The sequence below is a fragment of the Parus major genome, chromosome 6 (assembly GCF_001522545.3).
Source record: "Parus major isolate Abel chromosome 6, Parus_major1.1, whole genome shotgun sequence".
In the NCBI taxonomy this organism is placed as follows: Eukaryota; Metazoa; Chordata; class Aves; order Passeriformes; family Paridae; genus Parus; species Parus major.
Window position 1 is genome coordinate 1125665 of NC_031775.1, and position 21188 is coordinate 1146852.

Below are 21188 nucleotides of genomic sequence, written 5' to 3' on the forward strand. Positions count from 1 at the left end.
TAGAGAGCACCCTCGGCCATGGAGATGGAGGGATGCAGGGTGGTGTGAGTCCTGAAGGGAACCAGAACCTCCAAAGGCTTGCAAAGCCTCATTCCACCCATGTCAGGACTTGGAGCGGGGCAAACCCAGAGGGATGCAACTCTCTGGGCATCCCACAGCTGCTCTGGGATGGCTGCAAGGCAGCATGATGGGATGTGGGAGCATGGTGATGGGACGTGGGAGCCCACAGACCACGGCGTCATCCCTGCCAGACTCAAAGGCTGACGGCTGATTGGGAAAGTGATTTGCATCCTAAATAGCTGTTTATTGATGTCTGCAACTCTCCTTGCCAGGGTGGGAAAAGTACATTATTACTTTCTTGTTGACTGGAGTTTACAGCTGGCTGGAAAGAAGGGGAAGGAAAATCAGGCCGGGATTGATTTTCCCATCCCCGACACGAGGCCAAAGAGAGATTGAAGCAGCAGAAGAAAACTGACAGCTGGGTGGTAAAGGAGAGGAACTTTGCCAACCAAATTAAAGGTTGATTTAATGAGGAGAGTAATGGAAGGTTAATTAGCACATTTACTTCATTAGGTTCTTACTAACAAGGCTTCTCCAGAGGAAGTGCAGTGGCAGGGAGGGGGAAGATGAGAATCCAGGTGAATGGATGTGCTGGGGTTGATGTTCAGGGAGGGGACAACCCATGGAGGGTAGGAGAAAGGGACTGCTCAGAAATGTGAACCCATTTGTGTACATACATCTTGAATGCACACACATACATGAGAATACACAGGCTAATGCCAAAAACACGGGGAGAACATCTCTTCACCTCCTCCGTCAAATAACCTGAAAATTTTAATCCAGATTTCATTGAAAACCAGGGAAAGTAGTGGGGTTTTTTACACACAAGGCTGCCTTAGAGATCCAGGTTGTCAAGCCCCGAGGGAACATGGTGCTTATTTTACGTGCCTTGCCACATATCACAAGACACAGAGAATCATTCCCGTGCTGAAATCGATACCTGCTGGTTGAATCTGGCACCTCAGTTTATAATCTGAGGTCTGCTGGAAATGCTCACGCTGTTTCTGAGGGTCTCCAAAAGATGACTCCGGAAGCAGCTTGCCCAAAGGTATTGTGTGTGTGTGTTTATTTAAAGCTCTGAAAGGTCTCCCCATTCATTTCAGAATTCTTGAGGACGGTTGTTGCCAGGAGAAATCCAGCCCCACCCCAGACCAGAGGTGCTTCAGGGCAAGGAGAGCACCAAGGAAAGGCAGAGCATGTAGCCTCACAGGGATTTGGGAGGAGGATATCCCACAGAGGAGGAAGTCATTAACTCAGCAAGGATTTGGGACAAATAGCGATGCAAACCATCCCAGAGAGGTGCTGATGTGGTTTCCAAACTCACCTATCTGATCCTTGCCTGACCCAGCTGGAGCTGGGAAGAGCTGGCAGGAGAGGACCAGGAACAGCAGGGGCTAAATGCCTGCTGGGAGATGCTTGTGTGGGGCTTAAAGGAGGGCAAGCGGGCAATTCATTCCCCTCCATGCCTCCCTGGCCTCATCCCAGCTGTTTTCCAGGGTGGGAGAGCAGGAAGGGGGCTGGCAGCATCCCCCCAGCTGGCTGCTGCTTGTGATGGAGCCCACAGCCACGGATCCCAGCCTGTGCAGCCAAGCCAGACCGGGGCAAATAAAGCAGAGAGGAGGGATCACGGAGCTAGGATTACTTTCCACACTTCCCTGGAGAACCATTTTTCTCCAGACACTTCAAGGCAAATCAAATGCATTGTTGTGTTAAAAACAAGTTACTCTTGGTTTGTTTGGGCTTTAATGATTTTGGTTATCGGAGCTTTTCAGGAGGACTTTGCTGTGCAGATCTGTAGAGTACGAGGAGCTTAAGGAGCTCTCCCGCCCCTTAATTCCCGCCTCCTGCTGGGTCGACTTAGGCCCCTTCCCCATTCTCCAGGTCTAGCAGATACACCAGCAGCTGGAGCACAGCTTTTGGAGGCCCCTGGCAAAGCAGCAGTGTCCCAGGGCAGGTTTGGAGGGGCACTGTGCTCTCTGCTGTCACACCCCACAGCTCTGCAGGACCCCAAGGTGCCTTGGGCTCAGCGTGGCAGATGCAAACAGAGGATTGCACCCTCCCTGAGCTTCCCAGCCCAGCAGCACCTGAGGGACAGCAGGGGATGCTGGGCTGGGTCTTGGTGACCTCAGCAGCAAGGCCACGTTTATGTGGCTTCTTCCACCCAAAAAAACTTCCCAGCTGAAAGCTCCCTCCTGCTCTCCCCCTGGTCAGGTCGCAGAAGAGCTCCCCAGGGGAGCCCCACCAGAACCAGCCCAGGGGCTGCCTCCAGACCCTCCAAGCCTGGGAGAGGGAGGATGATGCCAGACCAGCATCAGTCCCCTTCACAGCCACTGGGCACGGAGCCCTCAGACTTCCCTCTCATCTCCTGTCCCAGCTGAGGTGCTGAAGGAGGGCTTGTGAAGCAGTGGCACTACTCCCAGCTGCTGGAAATGAGGCAGCCTGGAGCAGGATGGAGAGTAGCAGGCACCTCCTGCCTCTGGACTCAAGGACCTATGGATTAGCAGAAGGTGTCCCTGCCCACAGCAGCAGAGTTGGAATTCGATGACCTTTAAGGTCCCTGCCAACATAAAGCAGTCTGTGACTCTGATCATGGTTCAGCTGGACACAGTCATTCATCCCCCCAGCATGGTGATTCCCCAGAGTTTCCCTCACCACACCTCTCCAGGGTCCATCCTTTCTTAGGATGCAAAGCCACAGGCCACCAGGCAGGCAGGACCTGGCAGGGGTGTCAGAGCCTCAGTTAATTCAGGGTGCAGTGTATGCTCTTGCTGCCTCGTTCCTGGAAGGCATGAAGTTATACTGGCTGCCTGCTTGCTCAAGAAGTGTGAAATTCTTTCTCTGACCTTTTCGGTTATGTTATTAAAAGGCTCCATGGCCAGTTGTTTCAGAAAAAAATTAGTTTTCAGTATCTGCTGCTAGCTGGGGCAGAACTGGCCCATCTCTTCAGGATGAGCTCTGCTCACCTCCCTGCTTCACTCCTGCTTCACAGAAAGTGTTTGCTGCTGTGTGGGACCTGTGAGCCTTTCCAGGCTGCCTTTTCCTGGCACAGCAGAGTCTGGGGCAGGGAAAAAAAATGAAGTTTGCATTGAGTCAAGCCTCTAACAACTGCAGAGCCCTGGACAGGCTGCTTGTCCTTCAGTCGTCACGGACGTGCAATGGAAAGGTAACTCCAAACAGCCACGACTGATGTGAGCTGGAAGCTTTGGCTGGAGTCAGGAGCCCTTCACACTGGTCTCTGCAGAACCAGGAATCTCTGGCCTAAGGGGCTTATCACCTGTGTAAACAGTCATGGAATCATTGAGGATGGAAATGGCCCCTGAGGTCATCGAGTCCAGCCAAGAACCCAGCACTGCCAAACTCACACCCACAACCCATATTTTATGTGTTTTTTGAGCACTTCCAAGGATGGTGACTCCACCACTTCCCTGGGCACCCTGTTCCAATGCCTGACCACCCTTCACACTGGAGAAACATTTCTTAATATCCAATGTAAACCTCCCCTGGCACAACTTGAGGCTGCTTCCTCTTGTCCTGTCACAGGGGAAGAGAGCCTGACCCCCCTGGCTGTCCCCTCCTGCCAGGGAGTTGTGCAGACCCAGAAGATCCCCCTGAGCCTCTTTTGCTCCAGGCAGGGCCCCTTTCCCAGCTCCCTCAGCTTGTCCTCATGCTCCAAGAGCATGGGAGCAGGAGAGAAGGCTGCCTTTTGGGCACACTGTGGGCAGGAGCTGCTCCCATGGAGCCTGGCTCTCCAGATACTCTTATGCAAGCAAGTGGCCACCTGAGTCTAAACAATAAATGCCCTTCAGGGACAGAATTAAACAGATGGATGGACAGACAGGGAGATGGAGGGAATGCTAAGCAGAGAGCAAACACAATCTTAGAGGGTGGACAAGGTTGCACGGTGCCAGGGAGGCGGCTGAGGTTTGACCAGGAATCCACGGATCCGAGCCCACTGATCCCTGGGCAGAGGGAAAGAGGCAGGGAGCAGGGAGCAGGCAGCAGCTCTGGGTCCCTGCTGGCTGCCTGCACTTGGGGTTGTTTTACAGTTGATTTATAGGTGTAACAAGCAATGTTTCTCTGCTGTCACTGACATTAGGAGCTGAAACGCTGTAGAAACAAACGGCCATTTGTCACCGCAAATGAAGTCCACTTGCTCTTTCCTTTTGCCTTTCCCTTTCAGCTGGCCAAACTGAGGGCAGCCTGGAGAGGCTGTCATTGAGGAGAGCCTTTCCCCTCACCCACACACAGCCCATCAGCCACAGCCAAGGTGGGATAGAGCCAGGATGGCTCACTGGAAGAAGGGCAAACAGCCCAGGGGCTTTTGGGCTGCTGGGAGCAACTCCTTTCCCAGAACGCTGGGCTGGGCAGAAGGTCAGCGACGTCCCCTAGCTTCAGCTTCCTGTGGTTTTAGCTGCTTGTCTGCGTGCCAGGAAGGTGCTGCAGGCACTGCTCTGTCCTGCCAGCTGTGCCTGGCATGTCCAGCAGCAGCTGGCACAAAGCCTCCTGCCACCCTTCAGCAACCACTCACCCTGTTCATCAGTTTCCTTGACCCCACAAGCCACCTGATTTATCCTTAGCACACTGAACCCCATTGTCTCTCCGAACCTGCACTTATTTGCACGAAGGAGCTCAAAAAGAGGGAAGCCAGCCAAAATCCCCTTTCATGAGGATGCCATCCAGCAGCCACCAAAGAAGTGGGCATGCCGTGTGGCTTTCTCCCAAACCCTACACCTGAATTATCCAGGAATATCCTTGAGCAAGCAGAAAAGAAGGAAGAAAAGGAGAGGAGGAATTTATTAGCAAGGAAAGCAGGCTTTTTGTCTGCAGCACGTGGGACAGGTGGAGAGATGTGGTGCAGACAGGCAGTGACCTGAGGGCTGCAGCTCAAAGGCAAGCGGCCACAGCAGGAGGAGCTGGTACTTTATGAGGGTTGTTAAAAGTTTGGGATCAGCTGGGAGGGCAATTTGGATTTCAGAGCTAATTGCATCCATTCTGATTTATCATAGAAGATTCAACTCCTGGCATTTTGTGTTCGCTCTGAAATGCTGGCATAGCTGGAAGTTGGGGAAAGAGGAGACGCAGTAACAATCTCATTGTTTAGTGTCTGACGGCCTGACTAGCTAAACATCTGCTTGAAATATTAATAACTGTCAGATGGGAACAGCTCGGGGGCTCTGTACAGTTTCACACCATCTGTTTGTAAAGTAAACACACTTGCACACAGGCACATGCACCCAACTCTTTTGTCTGGGCTTTTATCCTCTGAGTGGGCATTCCTGCATGGATGGGAGACCAGGGGCTGTGCCTTGGGGGAGCAGGGGCACAAGGAGGGGGCAGGAGGGCAGCTGGAGCAAATTCATTGGAGAGGTAGCCAAGAAAACTCATTCATGACTGATGGTAGTGGCAGTAAGACACCCAAAGTGTGGCAGGGGGTTTTGGTGCTCCCTGCTGTGATATTCCCCATCCCAGAGGAGCTCTGATACCTTTTCCAATGGTATTTCAGCGCAGGGTTGTGTTGAGGTTCTTGCTGTGCCCCACACCGGCACTGACATCGCTCTCATGCACCAGGAAATGTCCTCTCCATGATGCTTCCAACCAACCCACAGAAGAGGAAACGCCCCCTGCTATCACCACCACCTCTGCCTGCCTCTGTCCTGCTGCTTTGCTGAACAAAGCCATTCCCCTCCTTTTCCATCCATCACCCTTTTAATGGTGCGACCGACCTCGGTTTGGTTGAGGAATATGCTGCTCGTGAGAAAAGCCACACCGGGGGTACCGCGACCACTGGGACCGGTATGTGCAGATGAAATGCACTGCAGGACCCTCTCTGAATGCCTGGTGTGGCAGGGAATGCAGACACATCTTCCAGAGAACAGGAAAGGTCAAGACATCTGCCCCAAAAAGCCATGAGGAGTCTACACCAGCATCTCCCTCTCTTCCCATGGGAGCCCTCGGTGAAGGACACCACAGAGCCAGCACGAGTGACGAGGACTTGGCAAAGGGAGCTGGGCTGCTCCTACTCACATGGACCTGGAGGACAGTGGTGCCCACGGTGGTGTTCTCCAAGAGGCTGACGTTGTAGAGGGCCTTGCTGAACACGGGCCGGTTGTCGTTCTCGTTGATGAGGTTGATTTTCACCCGCGCAAAGCCGACATGGTCCGGGACGCTCTCGTTTGCGAAGAGCTGGGCGAAACGGGAAGGCGAGGGGAGGGTTGGAGAGGCTGGGAAGCCTGGGAGAGCTACCCATCCTCCTTTAGTGGAGTAAACAAGGCTCTCCTCAGCTCCCTCACCAGCTGAGCCAGCTCAAGGCAAACCACTGACAGAGCTGGAGCAGGAGGACGGGGAGGGTTTTGGCACCTGATAGGTGCTCTTAAAACAAAGTTTTATGCTCAATAAAGCTTTTATGGCCCTGCTCTGCTTAAGCTCTTGCAGCTGAGCCTTTGGATGTTGGAAAGGGAAAGTGGAGGGCAAATCTCTTCCCCACCTCCTTCTTCATTATAATTTCTGATTTTTTGGCTGTTTTGTAGTGCTCTGCTGTTTCATAGTGGGGATTATGATAGAACGGTTTGGGGTGGGAGGAACCTTTAAAGGCCACCTAGTCCAACCTCCTGCCATGGGCAGGAATATCTTCCACTAGACGGGGTTGGGCTCAGAGGCCCATCCAACCTGACCCTGAATTTCCAGCAATGGGACAACTACCCCTCCGGGTATCCTGTTCCAATGTTTCCCCAGACCTCCTGGAAAAAGCCTTCCTTACACCTAATTTAAATCAACCATCAAAATCCATCCCCCGCCTTGGCCCTGCTGAAAAGTTTGCTCCATCTTTCTTCCTAGGCCCTCTCCAAGTACTGGGCAAGAGAGGGGGAGATGTTTGATGGTCACTCTTGGGGCGTGCTGAAAACTGTGGCTGTCCCACAGAGCCCAGCCTTACCGAGAATTCATAGCGAGGAATGGTCTCGAAGTCCAGCGGCACTGCCACGCGGACACGGATGTCCGCCTTCCCCTGGATGGAGGTCGGCGAGATGATGAAGTGGTTGGAGTTGTTGCCCACCAGGTAAACCTCAAAAACGCTGTTGGGTCCCTGGGAAGGGAAGGATTTAGTTCCATTTACAAAATCCATGTGCACATGAGAGGAGAGGGAATGCATCCCTGGGATGAGCCCGCACGGCACACAGAGGGAAAGTCCCTTTTGCTGGCTGAAGGTTCATGCACCACAAAGGGTGTCACGTGCTGGGATTTCACTGCCTCAGGCTGGGGCCACACCGTGGGTGCCTCCCCCATGCAGAGGGCTTTTTCCAGTCAGGCAGCTCCAACTGGGAACTGGAAAAACTCCTCCTCCCCCAAGACCCGGCCAGCAATGCAGCAAGGCCGCCAACATACCCATGCTTTCAGAGCCTTGCTCTGAGCACGGCCCAGCAGAGCACGTGAAAAGCAAGCTCTGAAGCTGCCAGAGATGAATTTCCAATTTTCCCTGAATGACCTCCCTCCTATCAGAAAAAAGTGGCCAATTAAATGCACGAAGGGGCACTAATAGCAAAAGCTGCCTAAGTGTGACCACTGGGAGCAGGTGACATGAGCAGAATCTCTGCCTTGCCCTCCTCCTTGCACACCTCCATGCAATCCATGGCGCTGAGGGCACACTGAGCATCTCCCAGCAGAGCCCCCCAGCTGGAGCAAGCCCTGAGGACACCCACAGAACCACACAAGGGCACCCAGTGGCTCAGGAGCCCAGCAGTGGTGGACAGTGGGAGCACCTCAGGGTAGACTGGCACCTTCCACTGGCTGTTCGAGTGCCTAATGAGGAAGTGAGGAATGCTCCAGACACCCCAGAGGAGCGAGGGAGGGAGCAGAAGATACGGAGAATGGCAGAAGCAAGTGTGACTTCCCAAGCTCTTTTGTCCCCTGTCCTCAGGATGTCGATTTACAACAAATGACCATTTCCCACCAGTGACAAAAAGCTGCTTCATTGAGGGATTTCTGCCTGTCTCTGCTGGCGAGCCCTCAGGATCTCTTCCAGGGCCTGCACCCTCCCTGCAGTACATGAGAGCACCTTTTGTGGCAGCCAGATGTGAGGGATTTTCTTGGAAGCCAGAGAAGAGTGAGTTTGTTGGAAGCATGAGATAAAAGTTGAAACATCAAAAGAAATCCAAGTATTTGCAGGAAGAGAGCCAGGTGGATTAATTCCCCTCCAGCTGGGGAAGGAGATCAGCTCCAGATACCCCCTACCCCTAATTAGCAGCCCCTCGAGTGCCTCAGTCTCCCCATGTGAGGTCTGGAGAAGGGGGATACAGCCGCCTCTGGGGAGGGCTGCTGCGAGTTGCCATTTATATATTTATTCAGCCATTTATTTTTTTGCCTCGGCCCCCATGCTGCTTTCCTTGCTCCTGGTTCCCGGAGCTTGCGAGCCCCCTGCGGATGCCTGAAAGCAAATCTGAATATTCAAATTGTTATCAGCTGCCCAGCAGAAGGGCCTGGCTAAGCCCTGCTCACAGCAAGGACCCCCCACTCCAGAGGAAGCCACGGGGAGCTGCTTACATTTCCCTCACCCCTTCCTACCTGCTCCTGCCACCCAGAGCAAACAATGGATTTGAAACGTGGTAGGGAAGAGGAAAAACAAGCGCTGCATCCCTGGGCTCTCAAAGGTCCTGGCGTGCAGCGATCACAGCCAAGCACCATCATCTTGCAGCACCGAGGATGAGGATGAGGATGAGGATGAGGATGAGGATGAGGATGAGGATGAGGATGAGGATGAGGATGAGGATGAGGATGCTTTCAGTGACCTGCTTTACATGCTCCTTCCCCTCGCCATCCCTTGGCATCCCAGCTCCTGCACGGCTCGAGCTTTTCCCCACCGCTGCAAACAAACTGAGTCCTTTGCCTTCCTTTAGAGCCACAAATTAAGGAGCAGCCTGCCAAAGCTCAGCAACCCTACAACAATAAAACTGTCTCCTTCTGAAACGAATTGACCCATAAAAAAGCAGGCTTTGGAGGGAAGTTTGCTATTGCCCAACACCGGGATGCAGACACACGTTTTCCAGCTCCTCTCATCCCATGCCAACACTCGAGGCTTGCCCTCGCCATGCCTCAAGGCTGCTGCCCACTGCCTCCTTCCAATCAAATCTCTCAGCCAGTGCCACAACCCTACGGAAATTCCGTGTTGATTTGGCTGAAGGACAATTGGAGCTGCAGTTGGGCACAATTACAGCTTTGTTCTCCGTGCGCGCATTCCCCGGAGCGCGTAATCGGATCCGTGCCGTGGTCCCGCTGCCACGCCAACCTCACACCCGTTCCCTGCTTCCAAAAACGCCACCACTGGCTGGTCACGCAGCATTTTGGGGCAGCTTCTGGTTGCCAGGCCTGGTTGCCAGCCTGATCTCCCGCTGAAATTCCATTCTAGGACCCCAGCAGGACAGGTGGGGGTGTGAGATGGCACAGAAGGGTCCAGCTGTCACCCCAGAGGTCTGAAGCTTCAGGTAGGACCCGCTCACACACCTGGCTGTGAATCACGGACAAGAATCTGCTCTCCCAACCTGCAATCCTCACTCATGTGGCAGAGTTCAGCAAGAATTGGGAAACCCCTTCTCCCACAGGAGGCTGGGGCAGCCACGTCAGCTGTTCCAGCTGGGGCTGAGGATGGATGATCATTCCTGTCGCTGATTTTTTGGCCCACTATCACCTGCTGGCTTCATCCATCACTAATGCTCCCACTCAGCCCCTTCCTCCTGGAAGCAAACCTGGAAAATGCTTCAGGAATTATTCTACCTTCCAGCAGTCACAGCAAATATTTAGCATCACTTACCAATGGCTGCACAAGAAAACAAAGTAAAAAATAAAATAATCCAAATCCCTAAACAAGCAGACAACCCTTCCTCAACCACATCCTGAGGTCCACGGGTAGGTTGATTTCCTGCAATCACTTTCAGCACAAAGTGAACTAGACTTGGGAAAAGCAGTCTGGGAATCCTCTTGGTTTGTCCTTCTCACACTGCCTCAGCACAGACCTGCCTTTGGGTCTCTCAGTGCAATGTGCTTTTCCAAAATGGAGAGCCCCACCCTCCCGAAGCAAAAAATCCAGTGCAACTCCAGCTTTCCTCCCAGTCACCTCCTAGGCAGTTTCTGGGCTATTACCCACAACAAGCTATGGACAATTTGATATTCCTCATTCTGGGACATCTACAAAGAAAGGAAAGAGCTGAGAATTTGGGAGTGAAGGTGAAGGAAGGGGAAAGAAGAAGTTGGGGGTTTTTTTTTGAAAGCAACTAGTGCTTTTCCGTGGGGCTTGGATAATTTAGGCCTGTCTCTAGCGAGTCAGACACAAATGGTATTTAATCCCTCCCCTGAAAACACGAGACATGAAGGGGGTTATTCCCTGCACCCATTTCAAAGCATTTAACTCACAACAGCCTCTCTGGGTGCTGCCTGCCCCTCTCCCACTGCCCAGCCAGCTCGGGATCCCAGCACCCCTCTCCCACCTGGTTCCACCTGCTTCGAGGGCTCACTGGGCACTGGTGTTTGTCTCCTGCATCCCCAAGGAATTCACTGGGATGCAGCATGCCTGGAGCAAAATGCTCCCCAGCCCTTCTGATCCTCCTCCCCAAGCTAGCAGCCCTATTCTCCCGTCTTTTTGTCCATCCTAAGTGTCAGTCCTTGCCCGTTCCCTCCCTCCTGGAGGAGTTTTCTCTCCTTCCCCGCTCTCCCCAGGTTATCTGCTGAATTCCACACACGCCTGCACAGACGGGATCAATCCGAGGCTGCCTCGCCTTCAGCTTATCTCTGCTCCAAATGATTGATTTTCCCTCTTTAAGGGTAATTTGCTGGTGAATTCCATGTATTGCAAAAACCCCTGTGAAATCTAATTCAGCCCGACTGGCAGCTGGCACTTTTGGGAGAGAATACTCGTGTGCCGTCAATTCCCCTTTACAGTTCCTTGCCTTGTAGATCATATTTATAGTGCTTGTGCCTGTCATATGCATATATATATGCTCTGGATGAATCATATACTGCCACCTGCACACGCATGGGCACGCAGGATATCCTGGTGGGGGTCTCTGGTGGAGCTCTGTGCAACAAAGACAGCGTATTCCCATGGCCCAGATTTCCCTTATTTTAAATTCCCCATTTACCTTCCTCAATATGCTTATTTTAGGGAATTGTTTCGAAATGATTTTTTAAAATGTCAGGCCACGATAGCGGTGCTCCAGACAGCTTCTGCCCTTTTCTTCCTCTTCACTCAACTGAGTCGAGGAAAATCGAGTGGAAGCCGAGATGGGAGAGCTGGTTTCCCTGTCATGCCCTGACAGAACTTCCCTTAACAGGCATCCATGGATCTCAGAGCCATAGGGAATGGGGGATGCCCTGAAGGATGCCCTGCTCCTTTTTCTGGATGGCCAAACCCTTGACACTTCTCCCTGTGATCCTGCATCAAGCCACCAGGTAGAGAACACCAGCATATCCAGAAAGGACACCCACATCCCCCAAATCAGCCAGCCCAGCAGCAGATGAGCCCTCGGAATTAACACCAGCCTGTTCCACAGCTCTTGTTCTCAACCTGGAAACAAACCTTGCTGTAAAAGCAGGTGAGCCAATGCTTTAATCTTCTGCCTCACACACAGGATTTATTCCCCCCCTGCTGAACCACCACAATGTGAATGAGAGGAGAACCCAACCACAGCCTGGGGGTGTCCAGTTGAGTACAGGGTCAGTCAAAACACTGGGAAACCTCAATGGATTTTCATAAACAGCTCTTGAACGCCTTGGGAAAGCTGCTCAGGGGTCTGCTGTCTATCTGGCTGGGAGAGAAACTCAGCTGCATGGCAATTAATGCTTTTTTCTTGGCTCACAGAACCCCAGAATGGGCTGGGTTGGAAGGGATCACAAAGCTCAGCTCATTCCAACCCCGTGCCTGGGGCAGCCCGGACCCCTTCTGCAAGACAGGTTGAAAACCCTGTGCAAAGCCTGTGTACTGATTTCTCTTTCAGTAAGTCCCAGACGATGCAGAACACCAGCACACCTGGTTGAACACCTCTTGGCTGCACCCAAAATCCACTCGTGGGGCCACCTTGGCTGGGCTCGGTTGTCTCCCTCTTGAGGAGCCCCCCATGCCACCTCACAGCCCCAGCCAGCTCCTCCTGGAGCAACACCATGGCCACGTTTTGGGGGGTGAAAGCTGGGAGTCTGCAGGGCCCTGGCTCCCAGGAAGGACTTCTCCTTGGAGACACTCGCTTGGGAACCTTGTGTGAGAGGTTAATGCCAGCCGAGCCACAGAAAGGCACTTACAGCACAGAGGAAAATCCAAGCACAGGCTTTCAAGTGTGCCTGGGAAATGCATTTTTAAGTGCTTTGCTGAATCGTTTAATCTGACTCCTTCCAAAAGCCGTCATTTCAGTTTGTGCAAAACACACCAGAAGGAAGAAAGGCCAAAAACCCCAGGATTAAAAAAGGCTGTGTGGGCCTGGTTTTGAAAAGCCTCGTTTAAGAGCCTTGGAAGCCCACACAGTGCGTGTTAAAGGCCAGACCCATGTGACAGCCCTTTCCCCAGCTCTACAAAGGCACCATGGCAGGAAGGCTCCCCAAAACCACCCAGATCCACAGGACCACTGCACGGGGCAAAATCCAGGCGTGGGCTGCTCCCTCACGGCAGGACCTCAACAAGCTGGAGGGCTGAAGGAGCAATGCCTGAATTTTCTGGAGGGGCCAGAACCAGGCTGGGTGGCCTGGCTCAGGAAATAAGCCAATCTGCCAAGGGGCTCTCCCAGGATTTCGTGACATAAGCTGGGAGGCAGGAGACAAACTCGAGCAAAGTGATCTTCCCAAAGACTCCGGTTTTGATTTCCCGTGTCCTCAACCCATCTGCTCTCATTTATTTCTCTCCCTGCTTTCCCTGGAGTTGTGTACAGTTCTCTTCTTGTTTCCCTCTGCCCCTTACACAAATGAGTTGTGTCATCTCCAGCATGAAGCCAGCGCTGCCAGAACAGCTTCTGTCAGCCACATCCTCAGTCACATCCCTGCCTGAAGACCTCGGTCCTTGCCAACGCGTCCCTCCACGCCTGCATCCGCGAGAGGAGAGGCAAGAGAGCCCGCTGCCATCCCAGCTACCTCTAATCCAGAGGGTTTGTAAAACCCTCACAGCTCTCACGAGGTACTTGAGCATCCAAAATGTCGATTGTCAGGCAACAATGGAACCTTTCTGCAGTTTTTCCACTGAAAGTTGGTGGGTCTTCAGAGTTCTGCAAATGCTTCTGTGGGAAGCAGTGCTGGCTGCAGGTGCAGTCCTGCTTCTATCTCACATCCAGAAGCTGGGCATCTTCTCCCTTTTTTTCCCCCCCAAAAGTGCTACCGTGACAGTTAACCCAGTTGCAAGCATCCGTGAGAAGAAATAAGGAGGATCCATCACGGGATAATGCAGGAAAAAAGGTAACCAATTGCTTCTAACTTTCCTCCCTCCAGATATTCCAAGAATCAGCTCTCCTCTGCTTTCTTATCAGTGAAAATAATGCCACGGTCAAAGCAATCCGTGCTAATATGATGGTCTCTGAAGACGTGTACAGTAAAACTCCTTCAGACTCCCTAAGCAAAAGAGATCCTCTCTCAGCAGTTTTAAAAATCTCAGCCAATTCTTTTGGGGAAATCTCAGGAAGTTAAAGAAATACATCAAAAGAACAGCGTGTATTTTTTTGCTGGTGCGATGGGGAAGGCGAGGCTATTTTTTATTCTCCCATTTTAAAATTAGCAAGGCTGAAAAGTGAATTCTTGAATGGGAGTCACTCCAGTAAAATGAGCTTTTAACCAGAAATAATGACAGATCCTTCATCCTGGTGGCACAAACAGAAGTGTTACAATGCCCTTCAAGAATGGATCTGCTGACATCTCTCAGCAAGCACGACAGCAGCTCTATTCAGAAGCTATCCTAAGCATCTGTCATATCCATATCTTCTTTATTAGCAATTGACATTTTCAAGAAAAAACAGTCTCTTTATCTGCTTAATAGCTCATCTGCACCTCTTCAGGCTGAACTCATAACTCCTGGACGGTGACATCAGGTTATTAGTTCTGTGTCATAATCACTTCAGATGGAAAAAAAAAAAAAAAGGGATTTCTGGGTGGAATGATGAGATGGGGTGAACTCCACCCAGCATTTGCTGGGGAATAGCAAATCCATCTTCTCAGCCAGAAAAGGCAACTTAAAAGGTGCACATGTTTAACTGACCCACCAGGATTTTGGGGGATGTTTTGTTTCCTGTTACTTGAAGCACCAGGCAAACATCCTGACGATGTTTCGCCAGGAGGCTGGATGGAGCTCTGAGCCACCTGGTCTAGTGGAAGCTGTGCCTGCCCGTGGCAGGAGGCTTGGAACGAGATGATCCTTCAGCTCCCTTCCAACCCAACCCATCTATTGTGACAAACCCTCTCCCCTCATCTCCTGCTCAGCCTGAAGAAGAATGGGAACAGCAGGAGCCTGCAGGCAGAGCCTTCCCGAGCGATTTTGGACAGCTCACCATGAGGTGTCAGCACTGGTTTGGAGCAGACACCCGGCAGCGTGGCGGGGCTGGGGGGTGGAACCAGCACACAGGAGCAGCCAGACGTGAACTGCACAAGTCAAATAATCAGAGTAATTGAAGGCTGGGAGCCCAAGGCTGGAAAACAGGCTGCAATCCCAAACACGGCACGGGTCGGCGCGTGACAAATGGGAGCTCCACTGACACGTGGGAGGAACGAGCCTCCAATGCTCCTGGCTTGTTTGCAGTGATGAACTGGTATCCCAGTCCTCCCTAATCCGGGGGGCATCTCCTGCCTCCTCCCTGACAGCAGCAGCACCCGTGCCTCCTGGGACAGAGAGCTCAGGGATCCTTGTCTTCCCTGTCCCTGACAGCTCCCCCCCTGGGAGCCCGGAGGGAAAACTCCTCCTTTGCTAAACCAGACTGGCAAAGCACTGCCTGACAAGAGCCCTCAGAAGCAGGCGGGGATCAGCCTCCCAGGCAATCCTATTTTCTGGCTCTCAGGGGCTGTGCAATCCTGACTGCATTAGTGCCTGCACACTGTGGAGGGAAACTGGGCTTGGGGTACACAGAAAACCGGCAGCAGAGAGAGCTGAAAAGGTGGGTGTTGGGACAGAACCGTGCACTTCATCACGGGTACCTCAGCGACTTCTCCCCAAAAGCCCAAAACCAAACCAGCGCTACCCCGCAAAGCAGGATACCTCACCTCATCCTTGTCCTGCACCTGGATGAAGAGGGGAAGGGCAAAGCCCACCTGGGCCAGCTCTGGGATGGACACGCTGTACTCGGAGCTGTTGAACTCGGGCGCGTTGTCGTTGACGTCAATGACCAGGATGTTGAAGGTGGTGGTGACGCTGGCGTTGGAGGGAGTGCGGTCATCGTTCAGCTCTGTTCCCTGCAAGGAGAGAAAACAGGCCAGCCTTTACTCTCCAGGGAGAAAAGTGTTCTCCAGTGAAGAAAGTGTGCGTGGTGTGGTGAGAGGCTCGCAGCTTTCTCTTCCTCCACTTTGCCAGGGAAGGATGCCCAATTGGCACTGCCGTTGTTCCATTAACACATTAACTCCCATCACTCGTGCTTTGGTCCCACAGCGCTCTCAAAAACCTTCCCAGGGGTACAACATTTCCCTTGGGATGGCTGTGGCCAAGTTCTTTCTTGCCTCTGTCATGCAACAGTTGGCAGGATCCGGAGTCAAGCAAGAACAAGTAGGAGGTTTCCCTGCCATGAGCATTTAAGCAACAACAACAAAATGTCCCTTGTGAGATGTAGGGGAGAGCCCAGAAAAGAAGGGAAGGCTCAACGAGGCAGAGAGAACTCCTGCTCTGTCCTCTGCCATCCCTGATGGGGGATTGGGAGCTGACAGTGATCCACACAGTGTGCTGGAAAACACAGGGATGGATAACTAGGGCGCCAGAGGAAAAGAAGACTTAGACCTTAAAATAGGTTTGGCAACACATATCTAAATACAGAGCTGAGTCATGAGTCCACATCACACCTCTGTCTCAAGAAGGACTTTAATTCTGCCTTCCCAAAAGGAGGGAGTGCAGATTTTAATGCCAGAGAAGCAAGACTCATAAAACAGCCTTTTCAAGCCGAGTCCCTCCTCTTGTCCTTTGGATAATCTTGCTTTGCTGTGGGCATGGAAAAGCAACGCTATCACGACCCACACGGCTCATTGCTATTCACTGCTTCTGCACACAACAGCAGAACAGGCTGATCCCAGCGAGGAGCAATCCAGCTGTATTTTCACTGTGTGCTCCAGGATGAGTGCAGCAGAGAACATTTTGGGTCCCGGGGATGTGGGACGCAGAGAGCTGGCATTTGCAGGAGGATGCGAAGTTTGTGGGGAGAGGACATGGAAATCTATCAGATCAACAGAATATGGTTGGAACTCCATTGTCATGCAGGGAGGAAAACGGGCGAGTTTTCAGGCTCACAAGCCTTTCCAAGATTAAACAGATATTTTTGTCCCCATTAAAACCAGACAACCCTCCCCCTCTTGATTTTTGAAACTGTAAAAGCCTGAATGATACCAGGGATGGGTGAGGATCTCTTCCTCACACACAAAGCCCCATGGTATGCACTGTGTCTGGTACCTAGAGGGGTGATCTCTCGTCCCTCTGCCCACCTCCAAGGAAGCATCACACTTGCTAAAACAAGAAGGTGATGTGCTGTCTGCCTCCCTCCCAATCAATGACCCTTCCTACGCTGCTGATTTTTCCCCACCCCAGCCCAGCAGAATCTATAGTTCTAAATGTGTTTCCAACCAGCTGCCCAGCTTGGTATTGATTTTAATTACAGGGCTGTGAGCAGAGCCAGGGAGCCACTCTCAGGTGGGGCTGGTGGGGCTGGAAAGCCACGCTCCAGTGCCTTTCCTTGACAAGGCAACTTCCAGCATCGCTCCCTCCCCGTGCCGGGCAGGCAGGGATGATGCCCTGTTACACCACTGCCTGCTGACAAGATGAAATGTCGTGTTTATCCAGGGTTTTGGTGGGGAGAAAGAGGGAAAACAGGCAAAAGCAGGCACAATTCAGGTGCCTGAGTACGTGTTTGGTGCTGTATGCAGCCCTGGGGCACGGCCACAGGCGGGACAGCAAAAATGCCCTCATACATCCCTATTGAGTGAATCGTGTTTTGGGCCACCAGACAAGGGGGCTGTGTTTGACACCTCACTTGGACAGCACATTGTGGCTCCAGATGCCCAAGAGAACAGCAGATCCCAGGTTTGCAGTGCTACCTGGAGGGGGTGTCCCCAGGCAGGATGTGCTCCCCATCCTGCTCTTCCTGGCTGGAACAGGTCTCACCTTCACTGTGAGGATGAATCCAGAGCTGTAGAAGGGATTTTCCCGGTCCAGGGGCCCATTCAGGGTTAAAGCTCCGCTGATGTAGTCCAGTGCAAAGATGCTGTTGGTGTTACCTGAGAAAAATAACAGGAATGTGAGCACAAGCAGCCGGCACAGCTGATCCCAGAAAGTGCTGGAGGAAACAGGGAGGGAATGTCATGGCTGCAACACTCCTCTCCTCCTCTCATCTGTCCAGCTTAGGGGTCAAAATGGGGCTCTCCTTCCATAGCCAAAAGTTGCCAGTGCTGGAGGCAGCTGAAGAATTTCAAAGGGTTTCAGTTATTAAAATCTGCAACAGCAAAGCTGAAAGCAGGACCAAATCCAGCTGCTCCCCTCTGAGTGACCACCTGCATTTGCAGGGTGTGGTGGGTTGGGCATGGCCCCTCTCCTGAAATACAGGAGTTAAGGGACATCAGTCCAGGATAATCACAGGGAGACACAGATGGACCAAGCTCATGAGGAATTCTCCACATAACAGGCAGTGGTTGAGCTGTGGGGCTGAGGGGGATACAAGTCCACATGTACTCAAGGAGAGGCTGCAGAGCTTAAAGAAAGAAAAAAATTCTATCAAGTAAAAGAGAAGCCTCACACAGCTCAGGAATTTCTTAGCTGGATGCATTTGAAGCCAGTAAAAATATCAGTAAAATAGTGTAGTCGCTCGCCCTGCTTTTATGCTCTTGCCGTATGTGTTGACCCTGTGCAGCTGCCTGGTTTTCCTCTACTGGAGCCAAATTTGGCCCCTGTGCCTGTCCCTACATGCAAGCAAGCAGCCAGCATGCCTGGCTGCCTCCACAGACCATTCCCATTCCCATCCCATCCCAGCCCATCCCTCCCCAGCTTGAATCCTCATCTGGAATTAGTCCCCCAGGGAGGATTAAGACAAGATGCTCAGGTGCCGTGGCCAACAGATACGAAAAGGACGATGTCCTGCTCAGGAATACACTCCAGGTGCTCTCCCAGGACAATGTCCTGCTCGGGAATACACTCCAGGTGCTCTCCCAGGACAATGTCCTGCTCAGGAATACACTCCAGGTGCTCTCCCAGGACAATGTCCTGCTCGGGAATACGCTCCAGGTGCTCTCCCTGTGAGCCAGACAAAAGCCAGCAGTTGGTGTGTGGAGCCTGGGACACCTGACACCAGCCTGACACCAAAGCAGAGCAGGCTGCTGAATTAGTGATGACCAAGGAGGTTGTATCCAGGCACATGGTCACCCCACACAGCTCCCCTCAGCATCTCAAGGCACGCAGGAACCCCTGAACCAGATGCAGAGAGGAGCCAGGAAATCCTGCAGGTACATCCCAGTCATCCCAGCTGAAGGGAAGGAAAAAATAAATCCTGTCTTCTCAATACGTCTCAGCACGAACCAAACACGCACAGCATTTGTCATTTCCCTGGAAGGGAGCTGCAAGACGGATCTTCTGCCATGGAAAGTTGTTTCCCATCATTCAGCGTCCACCTTGTTCCCTTCCACCCTCTGTTTGATCACAGCTGTGCCTTTCTCAGGATGGCCAAAGCCTTGGGGTCCGGCCATCCCCTGCCTCCCACCCCAGGAGCCACCTGCCCTCTCTCCCCCTGAGCCCTAAGAGCCTCAACACCTTTCCCCCCATTTCTGAGCCACTCTCTCTTCCTCCTGGACTGAATTCCTCCCATTCCTGCCCTTGCTCCTCTCTTCTCTCCATCCCAAATGCCCCACTGACCACTCACAGCTTAATGAGCTGATGCCAGACTACTTAAAATATTAGCAACAGCCTTGAGGGTTTTTTGCCTGATCTTTTGCTGCTGGACATGAAGATCTCCAGGCTCCTCCCTTGGACAATTCCCCTCTTTCCATCCTGATTTCCCACTCTGTAATTTATGGCTGACCCCTTAGGAAGCTTCTTTCCATCCCAGCTTTGAAGGACACTCCATGAGATGGGTTGGATTGTGCTGCCAGGTGCTTAAATGTACCAGGACACCAGGTTGCCACGGTAAAGTTTATGCCTTGGGGTCACCTCCCCCTAATATAAAGTTCTGGGACAATGGAATTTAGTGGAATTAGGTCAATAGGGCAGGAATTCGACTAAACACAGCACTGTGTTCCATGTCCTAAAAATGGTTATGCATTTCACATTTGAAAATGGGAAAATACGAAACTTCGACAGCCACAGTCACTGGTTGAAGGATGGACAACGAAATTTGGGACCCAAAGGCCTCCCAGGCTGCACATCAGAGACTTTTCTCTAGCTCAGCCTCTCTAACACCATCAGATACTCATCCTGGGGCTTCCTTTCTACTTGCAGAGAATTCCTGGCTTTGCAAATTTGCAAATTTAGAACAAGAGGTGTCTCCAAAACCTCTCCAGCCACCATTTCCTCACTGCTCTGACCAGTGATCCCTGCTGAAGTGCTCACACTGCTGAACAATGCCCATTTCCTGAGACATTTTCCTTGCCAAAATCTCTCTGATCATTTTCATGTGCCTTCACTTTACTGAGAACAAAGGAAAGAACAAAATAGGGTGGGGGGAAAATTAGCCAATTTTGTCTTTCCTCTCTCTGGAGAGACCAGAGGTACAAGCAGGGATGTGGCAGAAATTAAAGGATGGGAAAGGAAAGGCTGAGCAGCAAAAGTGGGGGCAGAGAGAAGGAAAACAAAGCAGAAAATGTTTTAAATATCAGAAAGACAGAGGGAAAGGGGAGAATGAAAACAAGGAAAAAATTGAGAACTTTGGGACAGCAGCATGAATCCACTTCTGGCAGACTTGTTGATCCCCCCTGGCAAGGAACAGGCTTGCTCAGGACCTACAAACCCATCTTTTTGTTAAGGGTCAAGAAGAAGGAGAAGCTTCCCATCCATCTGTCCGTGTGCAGGTAGAGGGACAGCAGCAGCTCCTGCATACACTGCAGCTGGGCAGGGGCCTGGGAAGGCAGGCACTGACGGGATGCTGGGTTGGGAGCACTGGGATGGATCACAGGAGTCCATTCAGAGTGTTTTTCCAAGCTCATTGAGGAACGGATGGTGGCATAGGCATCATTTCAGAGAAACACTGCTATAACGAGGGGTTTTATAGATGAGAGCCATAATGTTTAATTGCCCTCAACCAAGCTCTCAGTTTTAAAAGGCCGTTAAAAGTACTGGCTCAAACCTAGAGGAAGGGGGTGGAGGGGAAAGAAAAAGGAGAAAAAAAAAAGGGAAAAAAAACCACCCCATCAATATCTTCTCCTTCCTCCCTACCCCTTTAGCCTTTGAGCACCTTTCAAATCCCTCGGAGGGAGAGATGCAGCTACTGCCCTGCTCTAGTGAAGAGCTGCCTGTCAGTCAGGGCAAGCTGTTTTCCCAGGGCAGGATAATTTTCCCACCCCCCTCTGCAGGAAGGGCTGCTCACGTTGGGAAGCCGCCGCTGAACTTGGAGCGGGTGACTTTCACGAGATGTGGAAGGGGAACCCATCACACACCTTGCTCCGGATAATTTATTAATCAAAATGTGCTCCGTCAGGGCTCCTCGGGCACCGAAATAGATGCTGTTGGATGTGGTTCACGGAGTCAGCAACAGACACAGTTATTAGCGTATAAATAGTCCATCAGCTGCCGTGAGCACCTCGATGCTCCTCACCTTGAGTTTCTGCCCCCAGGCCGCAGGCAGGGAAGCACTGCCAGGGCAGGGGCCTTGCCCCGTGCTTGAATTCCAAGGCAGCAAGTCGTTTCCAAAGGAAAACCGGGTATTACTAGGAAGTAATAACCGGTTATAAACTGGGAAGTCGAGGTGCTGTGTAAAAACAGTGCCCCCTTCTCCTGCTCAGGACTTTGGTTTTGC

The 21188-nt window shown here is 52.1% G+C and overlaps 1 protein-coding gene across 7 annotated transcripts in view; it reads right to left on the bottom strand.

The window, feature by feature from the left end:
* The window catches only part of CDH23 (cadherin related 23), a 176130-nt gene that overhangs the window by 68427 nt on the left and 86515 nt on the right, over window positions 1–21188 (bottom strand). For all 7 annotated transcript variants that reach the window (XM_015633531.2, XM_015633529.2, XM_015633536.2 and 4 more), the window contains exons 10-13: window positions 17357–17469; window positions 15262–15450; window positions 6992–7141; window positions 6085–6243 (exon numbers count right to left, since the gene is read on the bottom strand). In XM_015633531.2, the coding sequence (XP_015489017.1) occupies window positions 6085–6243; window positions 6992–7141; window positions 15262–15450; window positions 17357–17469 (611 nt within the window). The remainder of the gene's footprint in view (window positions 1–6084; window positions 6244–6991; window positions 7142–15261; window positions 15451–17356; window positions 17470–21188) is intronic.